Source organism: Bufo bufo, chromosome 6 (genome assembly GCF_905171765.1).
Source record: "Bufo bufo chromosome 6, aBufBuf1.1, whole genome shotgun sequence".
Classification (NCBI taxonomy): domain Eukaryota; kingdom Metazoa; phylum Chordata; class Amphibia; order Anura; family Bufonidae; genus Bufo; species Bufo bufo.
In genome coordinates this window covers 190,420,238-190,442,663 of record NC_053394.1, presented here as the reverse complement: position 1 = coordinate 190,442,663, position 22,426 = coordinate 190,420,238, and the positions used below count along the sequence as shown (strand labels likewise).

At 43.8% G+C, this 22,426-nt stretch overlaps 1 protein-coding gene across 1 annotated transcript in view; it reads left to right on the top strand.

Annotated features, from left to right (window-relative positions):
• LOC121005625 (E3 ubiquitin-protein ligase DTX4-like) overlaps positions 1–12,328 on the top strand; it is a 102,164-nt gene extending 89,836 nt beyond the window's left edge. Inside the window, exons 7-9 of the mRNA XM_040438399.1 lie at positions 7,513–7,674; positions 7,980–8,069; positions 12,116–12,328. Coding sequence (XP_040294333.1) covers positions 7,513–7,674; positions 7,980–8,069; positions 12,116–12,328 — 465 coding nt within the window. The remainder of the gene's footprint in view (positions 1–7,512; positions 7,675–7,979; positions 8,070–12,115) is intronic.
• The last annotated feature ends 10,098 nt before the right edge of the window (positions 12,329–22,426 follow it).

The window sequence follows — 22,426 nt, the reverse complement described above, 5'->3', positions numbered from 1 at the left end:
ACCTGATCGATACAACATCATACCTGATGTTTTAAAGCACGTTATTCCAAACAATTTAGGAATGTTAGGTGATTTATGCCCTTTATGGATTAAAACCAGACTCTGCGTCAACTATGTAATTTTCCATGGGAGTTTTGCCATGGATCCCCCTCCGGCATGCCACAGTCCAGGTGTTAGTCCCCTTGAAACAACGTTTCCATCACTATTGTGGCCATAAAGAGTCCCTGTGGGTATTAAAATTCGCCGCTCGGTTCGCCCGTTTGTGAACATTTGCGAAAAATTTGCGTTCGCCGCTCGCGAACGGAAAATTTTATGTTCGCAGCATCTCTACTGGTAATTGAGTAACATTAAATATTAAATCTGGTAATTGAGTAACATTTTGCCATGTCCTTGCACAGCGTATAGTTAGATAGATATGAGAAGGATATCTATGATAGATATATTTAGATAGATAGGTAGATAGATATGCGATATAGATGGATAGATATATATGTGATAGATAGGTAATAGGTAAATAGATAGAAAGATGTGAGCTAGATATATAGAGAGATATGCGATAGATAGCTAGATATATTTAGATAGATTTGCTAGATACATGAGAGATAGAAATTAGATAGATAGATAGATAGATAGATAGATAGATAGATAGATAGATAGATAGATAGATAGACAGTGTTGTTGCAGACCTAGGGTCAGTCACGTGTTCAAGGTGAATGACGTAGATGGAGGAAAATGACAGAAGTCAGCACACAGGTTAAAATTCTGCCAGGATTCCAAATTGGGAGTGTTCTAGGCCCTTTATTTATACCCATTCCAAGGGTGTTAACTCTTAAAGTATTGACATAATTTGTTTGCAAATATTCCAACAATGACTTCTGATTGGTACACAAATAATCTACTAAAGGGTAAATTGCAGAGACTTATGGTTTTTTTTTTAGCAAGAAATGCACATTGCTTGTCTTATCGTAACACACTTGCCAACTTCTTTAGTTTTAACTTATGTCATCTTCATCTTCTTATAGGCACACAGAAATGTAAACACAAAAGTTCCCTATGAAATGAAAGTCACAGGAAAGCTGGATACTTCTTTAACAATAGCTTAGGTTTTATAGGATTTCTAGAAGAGATTAATAATAGCTTAGGTATGTATAAGATTCATAGATGAGATTACGAATAGCTTAGGTTTTATAAGATACATAGATGAGATTAATAGAATTATAATAGCCTGATAAAGATTTTAATACAAGCTTAATATCATTTTATTTTTAAAGATATTCGGACGTGTCCGAGCATGTTTTGACAACTGTTTGCTATTGTCACAGCTGCTCGTACATTAGGTTGACTATGTCTCATAACACATGTATAAACATTGTGGACTTCTAAATTTGGTAGGTGTTTGTACAAATTGATGGACAGATGGCTTATTGGAAAATAGATACGTGTAATCGTCACCCGGGAAAGTTGGGTGCCACAATTGGCTATTGTTAATATGTATAAACGCTACATAAATGTGTTAGATAGATATTTTGAATATCTGTGATAGATGCAGCTATGAAATAGGTCAAAATGGGAAGACAGAATCGGCACCCGGGAAAGTTGGGTCCCGCGGTCGACGTAGCTTCTGTTGTTTCTGCCACAGCTGCTGCGTCTGTGATGGGACAAAAATATCAAAGCAAAATGGGGGAATGTTTTCCTCCTGCCAAAAGGGGGGCCATATTATTTTATTACCAGGAAACACTGACACAGCTTTCAGCAAGCAGACATCTGACACCAGCAAGTCTGAGGACCCTCATTGCCCCCGTAGAGTCACCCACCTCCCGCTGTCTCCACTACCACAAGCAACAGAAACCTCAGCAGCAGTCAGTTCAGTATCATCAACATGATGGAGAAATTTTTCAATGTGCTACGTCAGGCTGAGGCAAATAAGCAAACAGAGACCTACCACCTCAATGCCCAGGTTCACTCCTACCTACCTCCTACCTGGACTCTCCCAGGTACATACCATGTTCCCTTACCCCATGGGCATCTGTTCAGGCAGATTGGAACTGTGGCCAGAACTGGCCCAGTATGCTCTCTGTTCTCTCTTGCTCAGCCTCCAGTGTCATCTCAGAAAAGGTTTTAAGTATGGCAGGAGACGTTGTGACACCTAGACGGACCAAGTTGTCATTTGTTAGTATCCAAACCATCACTTCTGTCAGACTTAACGAACGAGGCATGGATGCATGAGGATTTTCAAACTCCTCCAACTGAGGCTAATGAATAAATCTGCCCTCGCTGATGGGGCCACTTCTTGCCACTGCCACTGCATGCCTGCCTACCATCATGTTCTGTACCATATGGTTGCTGCTGCTGCCGTGATCATGCCAGTGTGCTGTCTGCCTTCCTACCATCATGTTTCGTACCATATGGATTCTGCTGCCTCCACTGCCACAGCTGCTATTCCTTGTTGCTAATCATATACTGCTGCTTCCATTACTCCTACTGCAACTATCATTACTGCTACACAGTCACTACTACTACTGCTACACACATCTACTGCCTTGTCTGTTCCATGCTGTGCTGCTACTACTACTATTGTTGCCACATGCCACTATTACCCCATCATTTTTGCATCCACATTGTACTGCTTCTGCTCAAAAAATAATGAAGGGTGGTCCTATGGGGGTAGTGCGTAAACACCCCCCAACTAAACTACTCGTAAATAGACAAGAAAATGTAGAAAAAGGGGTAGTGACGTATTAAAACCTAACTTTTAATAGGATAATTATGAATCCCAACTGGGAAATGGACCCCTACCTGACAAACAAAACACAGACACAGAAAAACAGGGGACCTGGTGTGGCCGGTCACCCAATGGTCAAATAGACAGAAGCGTCCCGGGAAGGAACGGGGCGCAAGTGTTATGACCAGTGAACGTGAACAAAATAACAATAGTAATGGAGACCGTGGCATGTGCCGTGGTCTATAAACATGCCATAGAGGCAAAATTAAGGGTAGGTCTTACCGGAAGTTGGGCAAGAGGACCAGCCGGTCCAATGCCCTTAAGGGAGGTGTCCTTGCGTATGAATGCGTCCCCCAGTAGTGGTCACTTTGTCAGGAGGGCCGCAGGGAAGGAACTGTCCCTGGTGTTGCCCTACTTGGCCTAAAACTGCCCTAAAGTGCCTACTAATACGGGGTCCAATCCCTGCAAGGGGTGGCCCCGTCCGGAACCTAGCCCTAAAAACAATGACCCTAAATAGCCCTGTGAGGACAGGGGAGAGGGCCCTGTGGGGCTCAAATGGCCTGGTTCAGCAAATGAATGAAGAGGGAGGGGGATTAAACGCTAGTGTGGATAGATGTGCAATGTATCATACACTAGTATAGATAAATACTCTATGTCCCTACGCGTTTCGTTGAAGAGTAAAAAATGCTATATGTATCCTATGGTGTAGGAACTATAGGTGATTGCCTATGGCAAACCCCACAACTCGTCAGGGGACAGGGGTAGAGGGTACAGTATGCCTCCCCACTCGCTACCTATCTGTATGGTCAAAACAGAAATGGGGGAGGGGAGGGAGGAAGTACAAGAGTACCAGGATGGCGCAGACTTAGCTGGACTAAGTAGTCCTAGATAACCCAGAAACCTACAGAGTGAAAAAAACACATACAAAGTGGTATAATCAGTCTGGGGCGCACATTACCTAGATACAGTTGCATGGCATGGCCTGTTAGATAGTATTACTTACTGTTAGGTGTGAGGGTCATGGGAATTCTCATCACTGGATGCGGCACTGCGGATATAGGTGCCGATCATCTGTCAGCGTCTGTCAGCGCATAAAGGCGCGCTGAAGGGTTTAAATGTGAGGTGGAGAGGTACAGGGCGCATGCGCAGTAGGCGCAGCCGCCGCTCACGTGCCTAGATAGGTGTCACGTGACGCGGACGGGCGCGTCTTTAGTTGCGCATGCGCAGATGAAAGAGCTGGCAGCCGCATCGCAGCGCAAACTCACCACGTCACGCCGTCCCATACAGGTCATGTGATGGGGGCGTGACCGTGGCGGATCGCTGCAGGAGCTGTCCAGTGGTAGGTATGGGAGTGGCTGCTATATGTGATAGTACAGCCCCTGCAACACCATACGTACCAGTGCTGGGGGAAAGAAAGTAACAATCCTCACCAGCATGGGACCAGGGAAGGGGACTTAATTGGCAGTCCGGTGACGGGTATAGGTAGAAATAGTAGCGATATAAGCTAAACAGGCGTTAACCCAAACCATCAGAGGAAAATGTCGGCAGATAGCCGCTACAGGTTGGAAATAGAACAATCAAACAGGGGGCATAGCTAAAGTGTGTCATCCACCTGCGGATATAATGATATGACGCAGGGTGGCTGACAGGTAGAGCTGATCTGCACCCGGAGGAATCGGCCCAAAGTGTATCCACCATATGTGGGGACACCAATGGGGGCCAGGTTGTGGAGATAAGCATAATAGGGGATGGACTCCCAAAGGATGCAATGGGAGGGAGGAGAAGGGTACAGACAAACTATACATAGTACACACAGCAGATAACAGCGCTTAGGGCAGCTGTATACTAGTGATGTGTCAATAGTGAGCTGACTTATAGGGGAGGTCACAGGAAACAGCCAAACTGTAATTGGTCGTTCAGGCCGAGGGGTTGGGTGGTTTTAAGTTTAAAAATCCACCAGCACTCTCGCTGGAGGATCTTTTTGTCCCAGTCTCCCCCTCGTGGTGGCTTCCTGATGTGCTCTAGGCCTATGAATGTTATGACGGACATACGTCCGTCGTGGACAGAGTGGACACTCTGTCCACGACGGACGTATGTCCGTCATAACATTCAGCGCGCCTTTATGCGCTGACAGACGCTGACAGATGATCGGCACCTATATCCGCAGTGCCGCATCCAGTGATGAGAATTCCCATGACCCTCACACCTAACAGTAAGTAATACTATCTAACAGGCCATGCCATGCAACTGTATCTAGGTAATGTGCGCCCCAGACTGATTATACCACTTTGTATGTGTTTTTTTCACTCTGTAGGTTTCTGGGTTATCTAGGACTACTTAGTCCAGCTAAGTCTGCGCCATCCTGGTACTCTTGTACTTCCTCCCTCCCCTCCTCCATTTCTGTTTTGACCATACAGATAGGTAGCGAGTGGGGAGGCATACTGTACCCTCTACCCCTGTCCCCTGACGAGTTGTGGGGTTTGCCATAGGCAATCACCTATAGTTCCTACACCATAGGATACATATAGCATTTTTTACTCTTCAACGAAACGCGTAGGGACATAGAGTATTTATCTATACTAGTGTATGATACATTGCTCATCTATCCACACTAGCGTTTAATCCCCCTCCCTCTTCATTCATTTGCTGAACCAGGCCATTTGAGCCCCACAGGGCCCTCTCCCCTGTCCTCACAGGGCTATTTAGGGTCATTGTTTTTAGGGCTAGGTTCCGGACGGGGCCACCCCTTGCGGGGATTGGACCCCGTATTAGTAGGCACTTTAGGGCAGTTTTAGGCCAAGTAGGGCAACACCAGGGACAGTTCCTTCCCTGCGGCCCTCCTGACAAAGTGACCACTACTGGGGGACGCATTCATACGCAAGGACACCTCCCTTAAGGGCATTGGACCGGCTGGTCCTCTTGCCCAACTTCCGGTAAGACCTACCCTTAATTTTGCCTCTATGGCATGTTTATAGACCACGGCACATGCCTCGGTCTCCATTACTATTGTTATTTTGTTCACGTTCACTGGTCATAACACTTGCGCCCCGTTCCTTCCCGGGACGCTTCTGTCTATTTGACCATTGGGTGACCGGCCACACCAGGTCCCCTGTTTTTCTGTGTCTGTGTTTTGTTTGTCAGGTAGGGGTCCATTTCCCAGTTGGGATTCATAATTATCCTATTAAAAGTTAGGTTTTAATACGTCACTACCCCTTTTTCTACATTTTCTTTACTGCTTCTGCTCCCATTTAAAAGGGAAAATTTTTCCAGCTAGAACATGCCACTCTTCTGACAATTAGCACTCATGTGTTTTTGAAAATTTGTGTGCATAACTATGGGCAGGGCATTCTGCTCCTGTTAATGCATAATTTTTGGACGCTTGTGCATAACAAGCCACTTTTTCTTCAGACAGTTAACACTTGTGTATGCCGTGTATAAATACAGGCAGGCCTTCTAGCCCTGTTAAGGCCTTATTTTTGGAAACCTGTGCATAACAAGTCACTCTTTCTTCTGACAATTAGGGCTGTTTCACACGAGAATGTCCAGTGCAGGAATCACGCTCCATGTGTAAGCGTGATACTCCATTCTGGACACTGCATTCTTGCAGGAGTGCAAGGCATTATACTAATTTATAATGCTATGTGACTTTGCATGACCTTACTTTTACATAACCAAGCTGACCTAAAGCTGTCACTATGATTCTGTAGCAAAAAATGTCACGCAGAGGCACATAGCATTATAAATCAGTGTAATGCCGTGCGATCTTGCAACACCAGCAAGTAAGATCATGCTCACACATGGAGCCTGATTCCTGCAATGGACATGCTCTTGTGAAACAGCCCTTAACATTTGTGCGTGACTAAATATGAGCAGGCATTATGCTCCCATTGAGGCATAATTTTTTAGATGCCTGGTCTAAAAAAGCCACGTTTTTTCCTATAACACTGTGTATTTAAACACCACCTGACCCCGATAGGGGATAACTTTTGAAGTTTCCTAACATGAAAAACCATAACACTAGTAACATCATATTGTGTATTTAAACACACTATTTGTTAACACAGTCAAATACGCTTGAGCAAATCAACATTCGGATCATAGATCTGAAGTTGATTCGTTCAGATACAGGGGCGTAAAAATTAGAATATCGTGCAAAGTTAATTTATTTCAGTAATACAACTTAAAAGGTGAAACTAATATATGAGATAGACTCATTACATGCAAAGCGAGATATTTCAAGCCTTTATTTGTTATAATTTGGATGATTATGGCTTACAGCTTATGAAACCCCAAAGTCACAATTTTGAGGTACCCTTTGTTAAGGGGATATGGATTAATTAGCTGACTACAGTGTGACACTTTGAGCCTAGAATATTGAACCTTTTCGCAAAATTCTAATTTTAAGTTGCATTAATGCAATTCCTTTTAATTTGCATTACTGAAATAAATGGACTTTTGCACGATATTCTAATTTTTCGAGTTTCACCAGTATATGAAGACTGAATATGCCATATACTGTATGAGCTAGAATAGATTTGAGTCTAGGCTCATGGAGTGCCTGAGGAAGCCCTTAATTTATGACGAGGTATGCTCTTTGTCATAAATTAAGCATGTGCTCTAGGCAGCACAGGGGGATATCAATAACGGTGTACAAATGTCAGTCTTGATAACTGACCCGCATAGTGCTTAATTTAAAACAGATCCTTTAAGCAATCCATGTACTTTCATTTAACAACATGCATTTGAATCAATTTAAATAATTTTTTACATTTTGTTTTCTACCTGAACAGAATGGTACTTTACGCTGTCCAAGTTGTCAAACATTATATGGTGTGAAGATAGGGTCTCAGCCTCCAGGGAAGATGACTTTCTATGTTATTCCGCATTCCTTGCATGGGTATCCTGACTGCGAGACTATACACATTATTTATCATATTGCTCCTGGAGTACAGGTACTATGAAGAACATGCATTTTAATCTAGAAGCCATATCTAGATTATAGTAGTATACAGTATTTCTAAATTTACTTTAGTGTATGTTTTTGGTTATGGTTTTTGTGATTTTGCTAGACATAGCAAATATTATTCCAAGTAATTACACATTTACTAAATTAACCCAATGGGTTAATATATTGTGCAAGGCTTTAAATACCTACCCGAGTCATACAAATGACAAACCAACTATAGATCATATCATGTTTGCTTTGAGTGATGTTGAAATGATACCTTTCAAAACATCTTTTATTTTGTAACCTTAGGGACTAGGCCAGCCTCATCCGGGAATGAAGTTTATAGCTCCAGACTTTCCACTCCACTGTTACCTCCCTAACACGAAAAAGGGGAGAGAGGTGAGTGTGTCATATTAGGTCCAGCAAATTACCTATTGTCTGAGCATTGTTTTAAAGAACAGTTCCCTCATAAGTGAAAACAAAAAAAATAGTCCCTGCGGTTTTTATAGTATAGAACAAGTGTATTCAACCATTTCTTAGTTATCTACAGTAGGTCTAGCCGATGTTTGATTTGGAAAGATTTGGGAACTACTTTCGGTGGCTATTAGATTGTTTAGGGGTTGGTAGACTGCACCAAATTGCACTTTAACTTAAAGGGATTCTGTCACCTCTTTTTATCCTATAGAGATGCGGACAGATCGCCGTAATCTCGCAGTGCGCGAGCCTGCACATGCGCAGTTCCTTCCCTGAGGCTGATGCCAGCACAGGGAAGGAACACTATGCCGGCACTGCGCATCGCGAGATTACAGCGATCTGACTTTGTGAGCAAGGAGGAGATTCCTAGTTACAGGCGGTGCTGGGCTCCTTCACAGCGGGGCGTGGCTGGGTTCCAGAATGGTTAGTACAGCCCCTTGGGCTCCTTACCAGGCTGATTAACATATATATAAAATAATTTTTTACACTCAATAAAACCACACAGAGCTATGGGACAGGTATATTGAGGACATGCTAGCGGCGATCTAGCCGTGCATGTCTGCATCTCTATAGTGTAGAAAGAGGTGACAGAATCCCTTTAAAGGGAATCTGTCACCACATATACCAATATTAATCTAGCTGACATGTGAGATGTGCGTTTGTCAGCAGAATGCAATGCTGTTTCTCCCATCTCCATAGGTGGCTGCAAAGTTAAGAAAGTAGCTGTTTTATAATATTTTAATTAGCCCCCTTGGTGCAACAAGGCCAGTGCCGTTCACACCTGGCCCTGGAGTTTTTCATGGAGAACATTCCATGCACACACTGTACATGGATGGAGGCCACTAGGTGCTCCATCGCTGTACAGTGCATGCACTGAATGCACTCCTGCAAGACTTCAGGACCAGGCCTAAATATGTTTCCATAGCTTAGGAGGCAGGAAGCTGCCTCTGGGTGCAGCAAGGTGCAATGGCACCACCCTTGTTGCAACAATGGGCTAATTTAAATATTATAAAACATCTATTTTCTCAACATTTTGGCCACCTATGGAGATGGGACCAACAGCATTACATTCCCCTGACAAGCGCACATCTCATATGTCAGCAGAATTAATGCTGATATATGTGGTGACAGATTCCTTTTATAAATTAACAGATAAGATATGCCCTAAAATCGATTATAACTCGATTATAACTCTATACTTGCTGTCGAGTGTTTGGGACTTTTAATTTACAGTTCCAGGATTTCAAAATGACACATAATCTACCTCAATCACACCATAGTTAGAGTGGTCAAAACATGGAATGCCCTACCCCAGGAGGTAGTGAAAGCAGACATTATGTCAACAAAAAAGGGAATCTGCCACTTATGTTGCTGGGTTCTAACAGGTCCAGCGCATGCCAATACGTCCCGATATTCACGAGGTCATGGCTCCCCCCGCCCACCTACCTCAGATTAACAGTTCTTTTTCCATATGAATCAGCAGCAGTTGGGGGGGGGGAGCTATGCTAAACTCATGAATACGGGAACTTGTTCGGCACTGGAGCTGTTTAGCACAAGATTTTCGCAAAATGCCTGGGTCAATTAAAGAAAGTGACCCAACATTTAGCTCACGGGAACTGTCATTAGTTTATGTTGACCTTAGTTAGGATAGATTCCCTTTACAAAAGCAAGCAAGAAGCTAATAAGTGCTAATAGTAAATGGCATTGATGGTTATTAATCTGTTAACTGAGCTTCATAGACCTGTGCCTTTTTTTTAACCAAACAATGTAATCCATAGCAATAAGCCTATGGTAGGTGGGCATAAATGACAGACAACTGTATGAATATGGGAAAGTTACCCAAAATAAATAAAGTAATATTTATCTGATCACTAACCAGTCAATAGGTAGTATGCTCCTTTTAAGCAACACTGTATTTTGTAATCCACTTATTTAAATTGTTTGATCACATTACCTACCTGTGCCCTGCTAGAGCAGTCAGCAGAATTGAGTCACTTTTAACCCCTTATTGACCACAATATTCCTTTTTACGGCAGTCACTATGGGGCCTTGGGCTGGGCCGCCGTGGAGAGAGGAGCAGGGTCTTGGGTCTCACATGAGAGCTGCACTCTTGTTTTAATGGCCTGGACTGGCAGAAGTGCCGATCCACGCTGTTTAACACCTTAGATGCCACAGGAAATAGCATCTAAATGGTTTAGAGGGTTTTAGAGCCCCCTATTGCCACCCCAAAAATGATATCTTGGAGGAGGGCTATGTCTGTGCATGCAGGCTGCAGCCTAATTAAGGCCCCAGGCCTGTCTCTAGTGTGTTCTAACAGGCCAGGCCTCGTAGGCACGGCCTGCTGGTGGATGTCCGTACAGCAACGACAGTATCAAAAGATTGCCTAAATGCTGTAAATAGAAAAAAAAAAGACAAAACTGCTGCTTTTGCTTTTTCGCCACAAAAAAAATTCATAAAAGACAATCAAAAAGTGATACCAATAAAAACTACAAGTCATCTGTCAAAAATCTAACTCTCACAAAGCTCTGTAGAAAGAGGTATTGTTTTTAGTGGGACAAGTTGTAGTTTTTAAAAGCACAATTTAAAGGTACATATAACTTGCAGATTAAGGGTACATTCACACGACCGTATGTGTTTTGCAGTCTGCAAACTGCGGATCTACAAAACACGAATACCAGCTGTGTGTGTCCCGCAAAATGCAGAACACACGGCAAGCCCAATGATAAAAATGCCTATTCTTGTCTGCAATTGCAGGGCTGTGGAACAGAAGTATGGATGCAGACTATTAAAATTAATGGGTCCGCATCCGTTCAGCAAAATTGCAGAACAGATGCAGACCCATAAAAACGGCTGTGTAAATATACCCTAACTTTATTAACTCTTTCTGGGGGGAAAGGGGCCGATGGAAGAAACAGCAAAACTGCCACTGAGTTTTTACCTTGTAAATGTTACCATATTCATTTTCTAGCATAAATAACATAACAACTTTATATATGGGTCAGTATGATTACAGCGACACCAAATATATACAGTGTTTTTTACATTTTGCCACTTTAGCACAATAACTTAAGAAATGTTTTTGTATCACTGCATTCCAAGACCCATACCTTTTTTCATTTTTTTTTCTATGGCGCTGTCTGAGGCCTTGATATTTTTGTGGGACAACTTGTACTTTTTATTGATATAATTCTGGGGTACACTTTTTGATTGTTTCTTGGCAAATAAGCAAAAAACTGCTATTCTGGCATTTTTTTTGTTAGTTTTTTTACAGACTTTGGGTCATTATGGGATGTGGCAATACCAAATATGTGGAGAGGTTTTTATTTTTTCAATTTTCTTATTTTTTATTTAAGAGCTTTATTATGTCAATGGCAAACATTTTATATTTTTTTAATTGGATTTATTTTTATTTTAATAAAATTTTTTAACAATTTATTAGTCCCAAAAGTGGACTGTAACAGGCGTTTTTTTTTAATAGTGTCTATAATGCTTTGTACAGCTTATGCTATATAATGCATTATACTGTCGGTGCTATAATGACAGTCACCATCAGGCCAGAGAGGTGCAGACTGATGCGAAACATTGCGGGCAGGCCTGGGGTCTTCATTAGGTCCCAGGCTGCTGTGCACAGAAATTGGCACCCCATAATCAAATTCATAGGGTACGGATAGGTATGGATAGGAGGCAGAGGGAGTCCGCTCTCTCTCTGTAACTGCTTAGATGACAAGGCATTTGAGGGGTGAAACTGCCTAGATCAGCGCTTCTACTGATTTGGGAGGTTAGAGCAGGAGCCTGACCCTTATGTAAGGGATGAGCTCCTGCTCTCCTCTCCGCTGCATGGGAGACCCGTATTGGTGGTCACTAAGCAGTCAAATTACATCATATTGCTATTTTACTCAGTTAAAAGCTCTGCAGGCAAGGGGGTTTTACCTCAATGTGAAGTCCTGACTCTAGTCTTTATTTCTTTGTAGGTCCTTCTTCTTTTGATAAAAGCATGGGAAAGTCGTCTCCTCTTTCCTGTCCTTCCCTCACGTACTTCTGGCATCATAGACTCTGTGTCTATTTCACGAATCCCGCTCAAGACAGAGTTTGGATCTAATGTAACTGGGAAAGGATTTCCAGACTCACATTATCTGGACAGCGTCTTGTGTCAGCTTCTGGACTGGGGGATGTCAGCGGACTGACCTTGTATATCAAAAAACGTGTGACATACCAGCAGAGTTTGCTTAAAGTCATTGGAATGGTTACATTAACCAGTCATTCTTCAAGTATTCAGTTGTCTGCTTTTAGTGCAGAACAGAGTAACAGAGTATTATATATGTGGGTGTTTGCATATATATATATATATATATATATATATATATATAGTGGGGATTCGCTCTGATACACAGGATAAGCGGATGCAGTATAGAGGCACAAACCAGTTCTTAAATCAAAAGTTCAGTTTTTATTCACAAAACAAAAAGTCACTTTCAAGCAAAAAGTCACCTTGCAGTATTGGTGTTAGTTCACACCAGGCGGGCTGTTCTGCCACAAAAAGTCCATCAGCAGGCTTTAGTCAGCCTGTTTCCTCTCACACTGGTCTCAGTCCTCCACCCCGACACAAGCCTCAGATCCCAACACAGAGAGATTCCCTCTGCTGATCCAAGCTGTCTTTTAAAGGTGTTGCCAAAAACCCGGACTAGCACCCGATCTCCAGTTCGGTAATTGACCCACCTGGCTGCAAAGCACACGCTGGGAGGAAAATACCTGTTTTCCCAGACCATACCCCTCACTATGTCACAATATATATACACATGTATTTTTCTTTCTCCCAGAGTGGGAGTGGAGATGGTGTAAACTTAGACAAGCTGTCTAGACATGCACCAAATTCAGCACAGTGGCTTTGGCCATTTTTGCTGTGAATTTTCAGATAGAATTGTGGTTGATGCAAAAATGTGGCAATAATAGGTCACACTCCATTTTACACTAAGCCACACCAGTCTTCTGTTACTGCATCATGAGCAAGGCACAGTGGATTTTTCTAAAAGGAAATGTGCCAGATTATGCTAATTTGCCCCAATTGTTTAGCACAATTTACCACAAGGTCTAGGTCACAGTACATGTGGGCCATTTATTTGAGTTATTATAAAGGGATTGCTCATATTATAAAGTTTAGGCTTTTTATTTGTACTTTATATACATTAAGTCCTAAATGGCATATATATAATTAAAATCTTTTCACCTTCATTACTATAAATATATTCATTTTTCAGAAGCTGATTAATACTACAGAGCGCAAATCGTTTGGGAGACAATAGTTGCTAGAGGTACACTGCCTAGCTGCGTCAGCCTTTTATATGAGCTTGTCAAGCAGAATTTCTCCAGCAACTAGTACTACTACACATATTAAAAAGATTGTCTAGTTTGGATAAAACAAGGACCACTGTGACCACTCTGGAGAGAAAGTAAAATCCAGTGATGCCTGTGCATTTTATGGCCTCATAGATATTATAAAGTCTATAGTTAGTATTAGTCAAATAAAACAGTATACAATCTACAAAGAATAAATGCAGTTTTTTCATCTGCTAGCTCTCTCTGTCTCTAGGAGATGCATCTCATCTTAGTGTGGCTATTTAATAGGGGTTATCTCATCTCAACATTTATGGCATATCACTGGGATATGCCACAAATATCAGATAGGTGCAGATCCAACCTATGGAACCACAGCAGTTGTACTATGGGACTTCCAGAAATAGCCAAGTGTTCTAGCTCGCCTGTTTTTGGTAGTCTTACAGAAGTGAATGGAGAGGATGCGGCACGTGGTGTGCTCTCCTTCACTTCAGAGGCCCCTTTCTGGAGATAGAACTGGGTCCCAGAGGTGGAACCCCCACGTATCTCACATGTATGTCCTATCCCAGTGGTATCCCAAAAATGTTGAGTCAACCCCTTTAACTTAAAAGAGTAGATTATTCTTTTTGATCTAACCATAGTCTGTTGTGACTAATATTTAAAGTGTAAGTTTAAAATACTTTGTTTATTGGATTATTGAAAATGTGATTTATTTGTATACCAAGCTACATTCAAATGTCTGCTATTTGCCACTGGAAAAAGACAGTGGCTTAAAGAGGACCCTTTGCCTCTCCTGACATGTCTGTGAAATAACTACTTTTATTTCCCATGTTATAAGAATTCTGGAGCATCTATTCTTATTGGCTTTGTGTTTTACCATTTGTTTAATATTCCTTTGAAGAGTTATTAATTAATTGCAGGCAGTTTGCTATAAAGGTCCAGCTTAGGGTACTTTCACACTTGCGGCAGAGGATTCCGGCAGGTAGTTCTGTCGCCGGAACTGCCTGTCGGATCAGTCAAAACGTATGCAAACTGATGGCATTTGTCAGACGGATCAGGATCCTGATCCATCTGACAAATGCATTGAAATATTGGATCCGTCTCTCCGATGTCAATCGGAAAAACAAATCCAGCATTTATTTTTTTCACATTTTTTGCGGTCTGAGCATGCACAGATCGCAATGCCGGATCCATTTTGCCAGATCAATTGGGTCCGGATCTAGCATTATTGCATGTCGAGTGTTTTGGAATTCTGGACGGAGATAAAACCGCAGCATGCTGCGGTATTATCTCTGTCCTGAAAAGTCAAAAAGACTGAACTGAAGACATCCATATGCATACTGAACGGATTGCTCTACATTCAGAATGCATTAGGATAAAACTGATCAGTTCTTTTACGGTATTGAGCCCCTAGGATGGAACTCAATGCCGGAAAAGAATAACGCTAGTGTGAAAGCAGGGCCGGTGCAAGGATTTTTGCCAACACAAGCGAAGGTACATTTTGGCGCCACCCCACTCGCAGCTCACCTGGCCCTGGTCCCGTCTGCAGCAGCTAGCTTCTCCTCTGTGTGGTCCTGGTATCTTCGCTCTGCTTCAGACAATCGCTGGTTTGAGGACCGTATTTTTGGCCCTATAAGACGCACCGGCCCATAAGAAGATTTAGAGGAGGATAATAAGAAAAAAATATTTTCCATTACAACTCAGGTCAGACCAGCAATCAGACCCCCAATGTTAATCAGACCTCAGCTCACAGCCCCAATCAGACCCCAGTGTTAATCATACCTCAGATCCGACCCCCAATGCTAATCAGACCTCAGATCAGAACCCCAATGCCTCAGATCAGCCCCCATGTCAGCCATCAGCCCCCCATTGTCTGCCATCATACCCCCATGTCAGCCATCAGCCCACCATGTCAGCCATCAGCCCCCATCCATCAGCCCCCATGTTATCCATCATGCCACCATGTTAGCCATCATGCCCCCATGTCAGCCATCATGCCCCCATGTCAGCCATCATGCCCCCATGTCAGCCATCATGCCCCCATGTCAGCCATCAGCCCCCCATGTCAGCCATCTTCCCCCCATTGTCAGCCATCATGCCCCAATGTCAGCCATCATGCCCCCATGTCAGCCATCATACCACCATGTTAGCCATCATACCCCCATGTCAGCCATCATGCCCCCCCATGTCAGCCATCATGCCCCCCCATGTCAGCCATCATGCCCCCCCATGTCAGCCATCATGCCATCATGCCCCCCATGTCAGCCATCATGCCCCCCCATGTCAGCCATCATACCCCCATGTCAGCCATCATGCCCCCCCCCCCCCATGTCAGCCATCAGCGCAAATAAAATAAAATAAAAATAACTTACCTCTCCTGCTCCTGGACGCCACCGCTACTGGGTATTTTAAAAAAAGTTTCTCCCCCCCCCTCCCCCCGTATCTGCGCCCTAAGGCAGCCGCTTTGTCTGCCTTATTATAGCAGCGGGCCTGTGTGAAAATACCCTTAGTGTTTCAAGTTAAAGTTTTTGTCCCTGCACAGTCTTCCACTGGTGGCACTAATTGGATAGTGTCAAACTGTACAAAGACACAGACCCCACTGGTAAAACCCAGCTAAACCTTCACTGTAAAGTGATAGCAATTCATTCATAACTTCTAGACGAGTTAAAAGGGTTTTCCAAGACTTTATAACTGATGACCTATCCCCAGAATAGGTCACCAGTATCTTATCGTCGGGGTCCAACACCCAGGACCCCAGCAGATCAGCTGTTTGAGAAGGCACTGGCACTCCTGTGGGGCACTTCTATGGAGTTGAGCTGTGCTTAGGCCACATGACCGATAAACATGCCGCCACTGGCCTAGGAAAAGCTAAAAGCGCTGCTGCCTTCTCAAACAGCTGATTGGCCTGCGACCCATCAGATACTGATGACCTATCCTGAGGATAGGTCATCAGTCATAAAGTCTCGGAAAATCCTTTTAATAAAAAACATGGCAGAACACAGAGACATAAGAATAGATGGTTCAAAAGTTTTATTAAGGACTCATGCACACGACCGTATGTATTTTGCGGTCCTCAAAACACGCTACCGCAAAAAAAACAGATGACATCTGTGTGATGTCTGTGTTGCATCCTTTTTTGTTGCGGATCCATTGTAACAATGCCTGTCCTTGTCCGCAAAATAGATAAGAATAGGATATATTAAATTTTTTGGAGGAACAGATATGCGGACATACGGACACAGAAATGCACACACAGTCATTTCCATTTTTTTCCAGCCCCATTAAGATAAATGGTTCACTTCCGGTTCCGGCGCCGACATGTGATGCAGCAGAGTGCGAGAGCTCCTCGACTACGCATCCATATCGCATGCCAGATTGCCCGTGTTCATTCTTAAAAGAACGCAGGAGACCTGTCTGAGACGGTGCATGGACCATTTCTTCTTGAACATGGGCAAGAAAACTAAGAGCAAAGAAGCATCCCCACTGCCAATTGATGACGCTGAACTTTCCAGCAGGGCGCCAAGTCCACAGGAGGGGAAAGAACTACCAGAAAAGGTGGGAGACCCATCAGAGTTTCAACATCGGGATATGCCGATAAACCACATAGATTACAAGAAACTAGACATTGAGGTAGCTTCCCATCTTGCCTCTGATCTGCAAGAGACTTTAGCCAACTCTATAACAAATGCCATGCAGCAGCTACAGCATACGCTACAACAACATGACACCCGTATAGAAGCGGCAGAAAGTAGGATTCAAATAGTGGAAGACACCACAGAATCGATACTGCACAAACTACAAAACACTCTTGCAGATAACAAACGGCTATGGGATAGATTGGAAGACCTAGAAAATAGGTCTCGATGCAATAATCTGAGAGTGGTGGGATTGCAAGAATCTATACCTCCAGGGGATTTACTTAAAATCTGCGAACAAGAACTACCACGTCTGCTGGGCATTTTGCGCCATTGCAAAGTTGAAAGTGGGTCCAGATCTGCGGGGCACAGACCGCCAGCCAGCCATACCGAGGCAGGTCATAATGCGCTACCTCGATTATACAAAGAAGCCATTTTCAGAGCTTTCAAATAAAGCAAGGAACCTGTTATTCTACGGGGGATGAGGATGCTTTTATTCGGGGACTACTCGGTTGAGGTCACCAAAAAGTGCAAAGCTTTCTCACTTCTATGCACCCAGCTGTATTGCAGACACACGAGGTTCGCGCTCATCTACCCGGCAACTCTAAAGGTCTTCAGGGCAGATGGCACCGCCACAACATACACTACCCTTGAGGAAGCCTACAAAGAACTGGGAGAAGAAGACCCGAAGATCGTGCCATAGGAGGATAAAGAAGGCCCGAGCTTCCGACGCACACAGACAAGATGGAGTCCAGAACATCAAAAAAGATCATACAATACTCTGCGACTTCCAATGGAGCAAAGACGAGCAAGAATGTGCTCCAGACAATGCTGAAGGGTCACCTTATTACCTACCTGGACTCTTAGATGAAAATAGCCGCGGCGCCTAGACTTCGCTGACGACACGGAGAGTCAGGTTTGGGGTCGCGAGGTGGGGCCATGGATGGGTGATTCCGTGATATAGATAAAGGCTAGTTTGGCCGGCCGTGGAAGCCTGAGGTTGAGAAAAGGAGACAGGAAACCCCCTATTCATCCATCTATTTATATACGTTATTACCGGTGGCATTTAATATGTATAACAAATAATATGTACATTGCTCTCCTGTCTACTAGTAGTCGAGGCAGGGAACTCTTAAATAGTTGAGAGAGTACTAATATTGTAGCCTCAACACATGCAGAAAAAAGTGAGGTCCGCGAGAGCCATGGAGAGGTCTCAAAGAATTTTTTTGGCACCCTCCGCTCTAATGTTACTTTTGTTATGTACCGTTTATGCTTTTGTTCTTATACCTATGTTGGGGGGAAAGGGGACTGTTGGGAACCTATAGGATGTCTAAAGGTATCTACAATTACTTCATACTTTATACATAGAATACACTAGCATGAGAATTGCATCTTGGAATGTAAAGGGGTTGCGTTCCCCACAAAAACGCAACAAAATCCTCAGGCACTTAAAGCACTTGCACAACGAAATAGCACTATTGCCAGAAACACACCTTCAGGCTGTACATTTGACTACAGGGGCAGGCGAGATCAGTCTATATAGCGTGTATGGACCCAATGGGGTAAACAAACAATTTTTTGCAGATCTGGCCGTTATGGTAGAAAGAGACCCTACAGCGTCCCGAATAGTGGAGGAGGGGGGACTTTAACACAGTGATTAATAGCTATGAAGATAGGAAGGGGGCACGCAAACAATCAACAACACCACATTTCCATGATGGGGTTCTGGTCCAGAGATACAGCTTTATTAGATGTCTGGCGAACCGCTAACCTGGATGCCAGAGAGTTCACATTTTACTCCCCGCCCCCCCCCCTCACGACTCATGGTCTCGAATTGACTTTTTCCTAATTGCCGAATCTCTACATGCAAGAGGGATTGACCCCTTAATACATGACATGATAATCTCTGATCACTCCCTCATATCCATAACCCTTCTGGAGCACCACCCGAGAGGAAGTGATTATTTGTGGCGCTTTCCCTCTTTTCTGTCCAAAGATGAAAAATTCTGAGATATTTTGCGGGGTTGGTACCTTGAATTCAAAGAGGATAACACAACCCATGTAGATGTGCCCTCTGTCTACTGGGACACAGCTAAGGCAGTCCTCAGGGGACGAATATTGGCATACACAAGAGGAGAAGGATTAAAAAACAACTTCAGGAGATCAGTCAAACACTGCGCACCACATATACAACCTATCAAACCGCACTATCCGCTCAAACCAAACACCTTTGGCAGACAGCGAGACAAGAATATGAGCTGTGGTACGAATGTAGGATGCAGCTAGACATGTCATACATGGAAGCTAGATTTTTTAGAGGTGGCAATAAATCTGGCCACTTACTGTCTGCCCTTATTAAAAACTCCAAGCGACAGCAACATATCCGAAATCTGACGGACGTTCACTGAGTAACTAACAGACACCCTGACAAGATAGTTTCCATCCTAGGGGACTACTATGCTGCACTATATCAACACCCGGGCACTGCAGGCCACATGTCAGACTTCTTCCTAAAATGCACATCTCTCCCGTCCCTCTCACAGATACAACTTGAGGAACAAAATACATCCATCATAGAAGATGAGGTACTCAAAGCCATAAAAAACGACACCTACATAAGGCCCCGGGACTGGACGGATATACAAGGGAATTCTACAAACTATTAGGAGAATAACTCAAGGAGCCCCTCACTAGGGTCCTTAATGGCTTCCTGACAGGTACCCCCTATCACTCTCAGACAACATGGCATACATAAAACTAATCCCAAAACCTGGGAAAGATCCCACGCAACCTTCATCCTACCGCCCCATATCATTGATAAACGTTGATCTTAAAATTATCGCCAAAATCATGGCTGATAAGCTCTCCTTAATTATCCCATGTCTTATAACTACATCCCAATCAGGGTTCATTAGAAACAGATCTGCGGTATCCAATATAAGGAAGGTGCTGACAGTGTTAGACACTGTACAGTGGTCATCACACAGCCTCCCCGCACCTTCGCTGGTAGCAATTGACGTGGAAAAGGCATTTGATAACGTCAGATGGGATTGGTTGGAGGAAGTGCTAGATGCGATGAAATTCTCCGGCCCCTTTAGGACATTTATCTCTGTTCTCTATGCGGCCCCTAAAGCAAGGATGTCTATCCCGGTTAATCCTCTCTGCGCCCTTCACCCTACATAAAGGCACCCACCAAGGGTGGCCCCTATCACCCTTACTGTTCAACTTGCCTTTAGAGCCTCTTGCGCGCATATTAGAGGAAGGAGACATTTTCAGAGGAATTAGGGTAGGAAGAAAAGAAGTATGCAAGTCTCTTTTTGCGGATGTCCTCCTCCTCTTTATGGCAGACCCGCTAGAAGATCTTGAAAAAGTCCTAAAACTTTGGACCGGTTTCCGGGTTCAGGGTCAACATAGATAAATGCAAAATACTGCCCCTGGGCACTGGTTCACTGAAATCTCGCCTGTCCGACAGCTGTGGCCAAATCTCAGTGGCTGACTCATATATCACCTACCTGGGTATCAAAATAGGGAAAACAATAAATTCCTTATACCGACTAAATTATTTTCCCCTATTCAAAATTATTGCCAAGGACCTACAGAGATGGCGCAGTCTTCCACTGTCCCTGATAGGCAGAAGCCATTTAATCAAAATGGTTTGCTTTCCAAAACTACTGTACCCCCTCCAGACAATTCCGATGCTACTAAAGCACTCGGATATAAAGGAGCTCCAGTCGGCCTTCACGACCTTTTTATGGGCGGGGAAGAGACCTCGGATAGCCCTTAATAAATTAATGTTGCCTAGAAGCAACGGAGGCTTAAATTTGCCCAACCTTAGACTGTACAATATCTCATGTCTATTTAGACACTGCATAGATTGGATACACAAGACCCACCATTATTCTAACTACCTGCTGGAACAACAATTGGCAGCTCCGTGGTCATTGGTTAATCTACTACATTCAAGGAGAAGTGTACTACCAGCACATCTGAAACACTTGATCATCATCAGGGATACCTTGATAGCCTGGAAAGAAACACGTAAACTGAGTAAGAGACCCTTTCTGGCTTCAAGGGAAATAGAGTTATGGCATCACCCAGAATTCCCCCAGGGGACACATAGCAAGATGTTTGAGACATGGAGGGAAAGGGGAATTAACACCTTTCTGGATTTGTTACAGACCTCAGAGGTGAGATATCTCACATTCACGGAACTCTGTGACAGATACAAACTTAACAAAGCACACTTTTTGCCATATCACCAGGTAACTCATTTCTGCCGGCAAAGGCTGCTAAATCCCTCCATAGAATGTAGCAACACCACATTGATTAACTCATTAGGATCTGCCAACTCCAAGCAGACGCTTTCACATATTTACCAACTTATAAGGGAGCCAGACAACAAAAAGGTGGAAGCTACCCTTAAAAAAAAAATGGGAAAAGAAACTTAAGATCAAAGCCACACCTGAAGAGTTTTTACAGGGATGGAACAGAGTGTGCAGAGCAGTTCCATGTGAAAAGTGAAGGGAGTCACATTACCGTTTGATGCACTCAGCCATATATGCATTTCATTTCCCTGGTAGACTGGATAAGCCTGATCATCTTGGGGCATGTCCTAAATGCGGATTGGAAAGAGCAGACTTGACACATTGCATCTGGCACAGCCCATGGGAGCAGGACCTGAGCCTAGCTCCAGAGCCTCTGTGTCACGGCCATGGCTATGACCGTGACTCCTGAACCGCATGCGGTTGTCAGCGGTTTTCATTGGTGTTCAATCACAGGTGAGGGCTGTGGTATTGGCCTCACCTGTGGTTGCCGCTGGCAACAGTATGTATGTGGCAGCGTAGCAGGCTGAGCTGTGCCATGCAGCTCGCTACGCTGCGCATGCGGTTTTGTGTGTGATGTGTGGATGTGTGCACTGTGTTTTATGTTATTGTGTGCACGTTCCCTTTAAGTGGTGTTTTCCCTTCCCTGGTGTTGGAAGGGTTAATCCCCTTCCTAGTGTGTGTGATCACTGGGTGTGTCCGACTGTGGGGTGTGGCTTCTTGGCCTATAAAGCCTCACTGCTTTTGCAGGCCTTCAGGTTGCTTCAGCCATGCTTAGCTGAGAGCAGCCTCATGTATTTATTACCTGCCAGTAAGAGCCACCCCTGTGGTCATAAACCTTAATGTCATAACCATATTGTGCTTAAGTTATTTCCAGTTATGTGTGATGTCCGTGTGATGTTTTATATGTCTCCCTTTGTGCAGCTATGGATCTGGGTCCCAGTGTGGGGATGCGTTTATGATCTGCACCCTGCTAACACAGGGATCCAGTCAG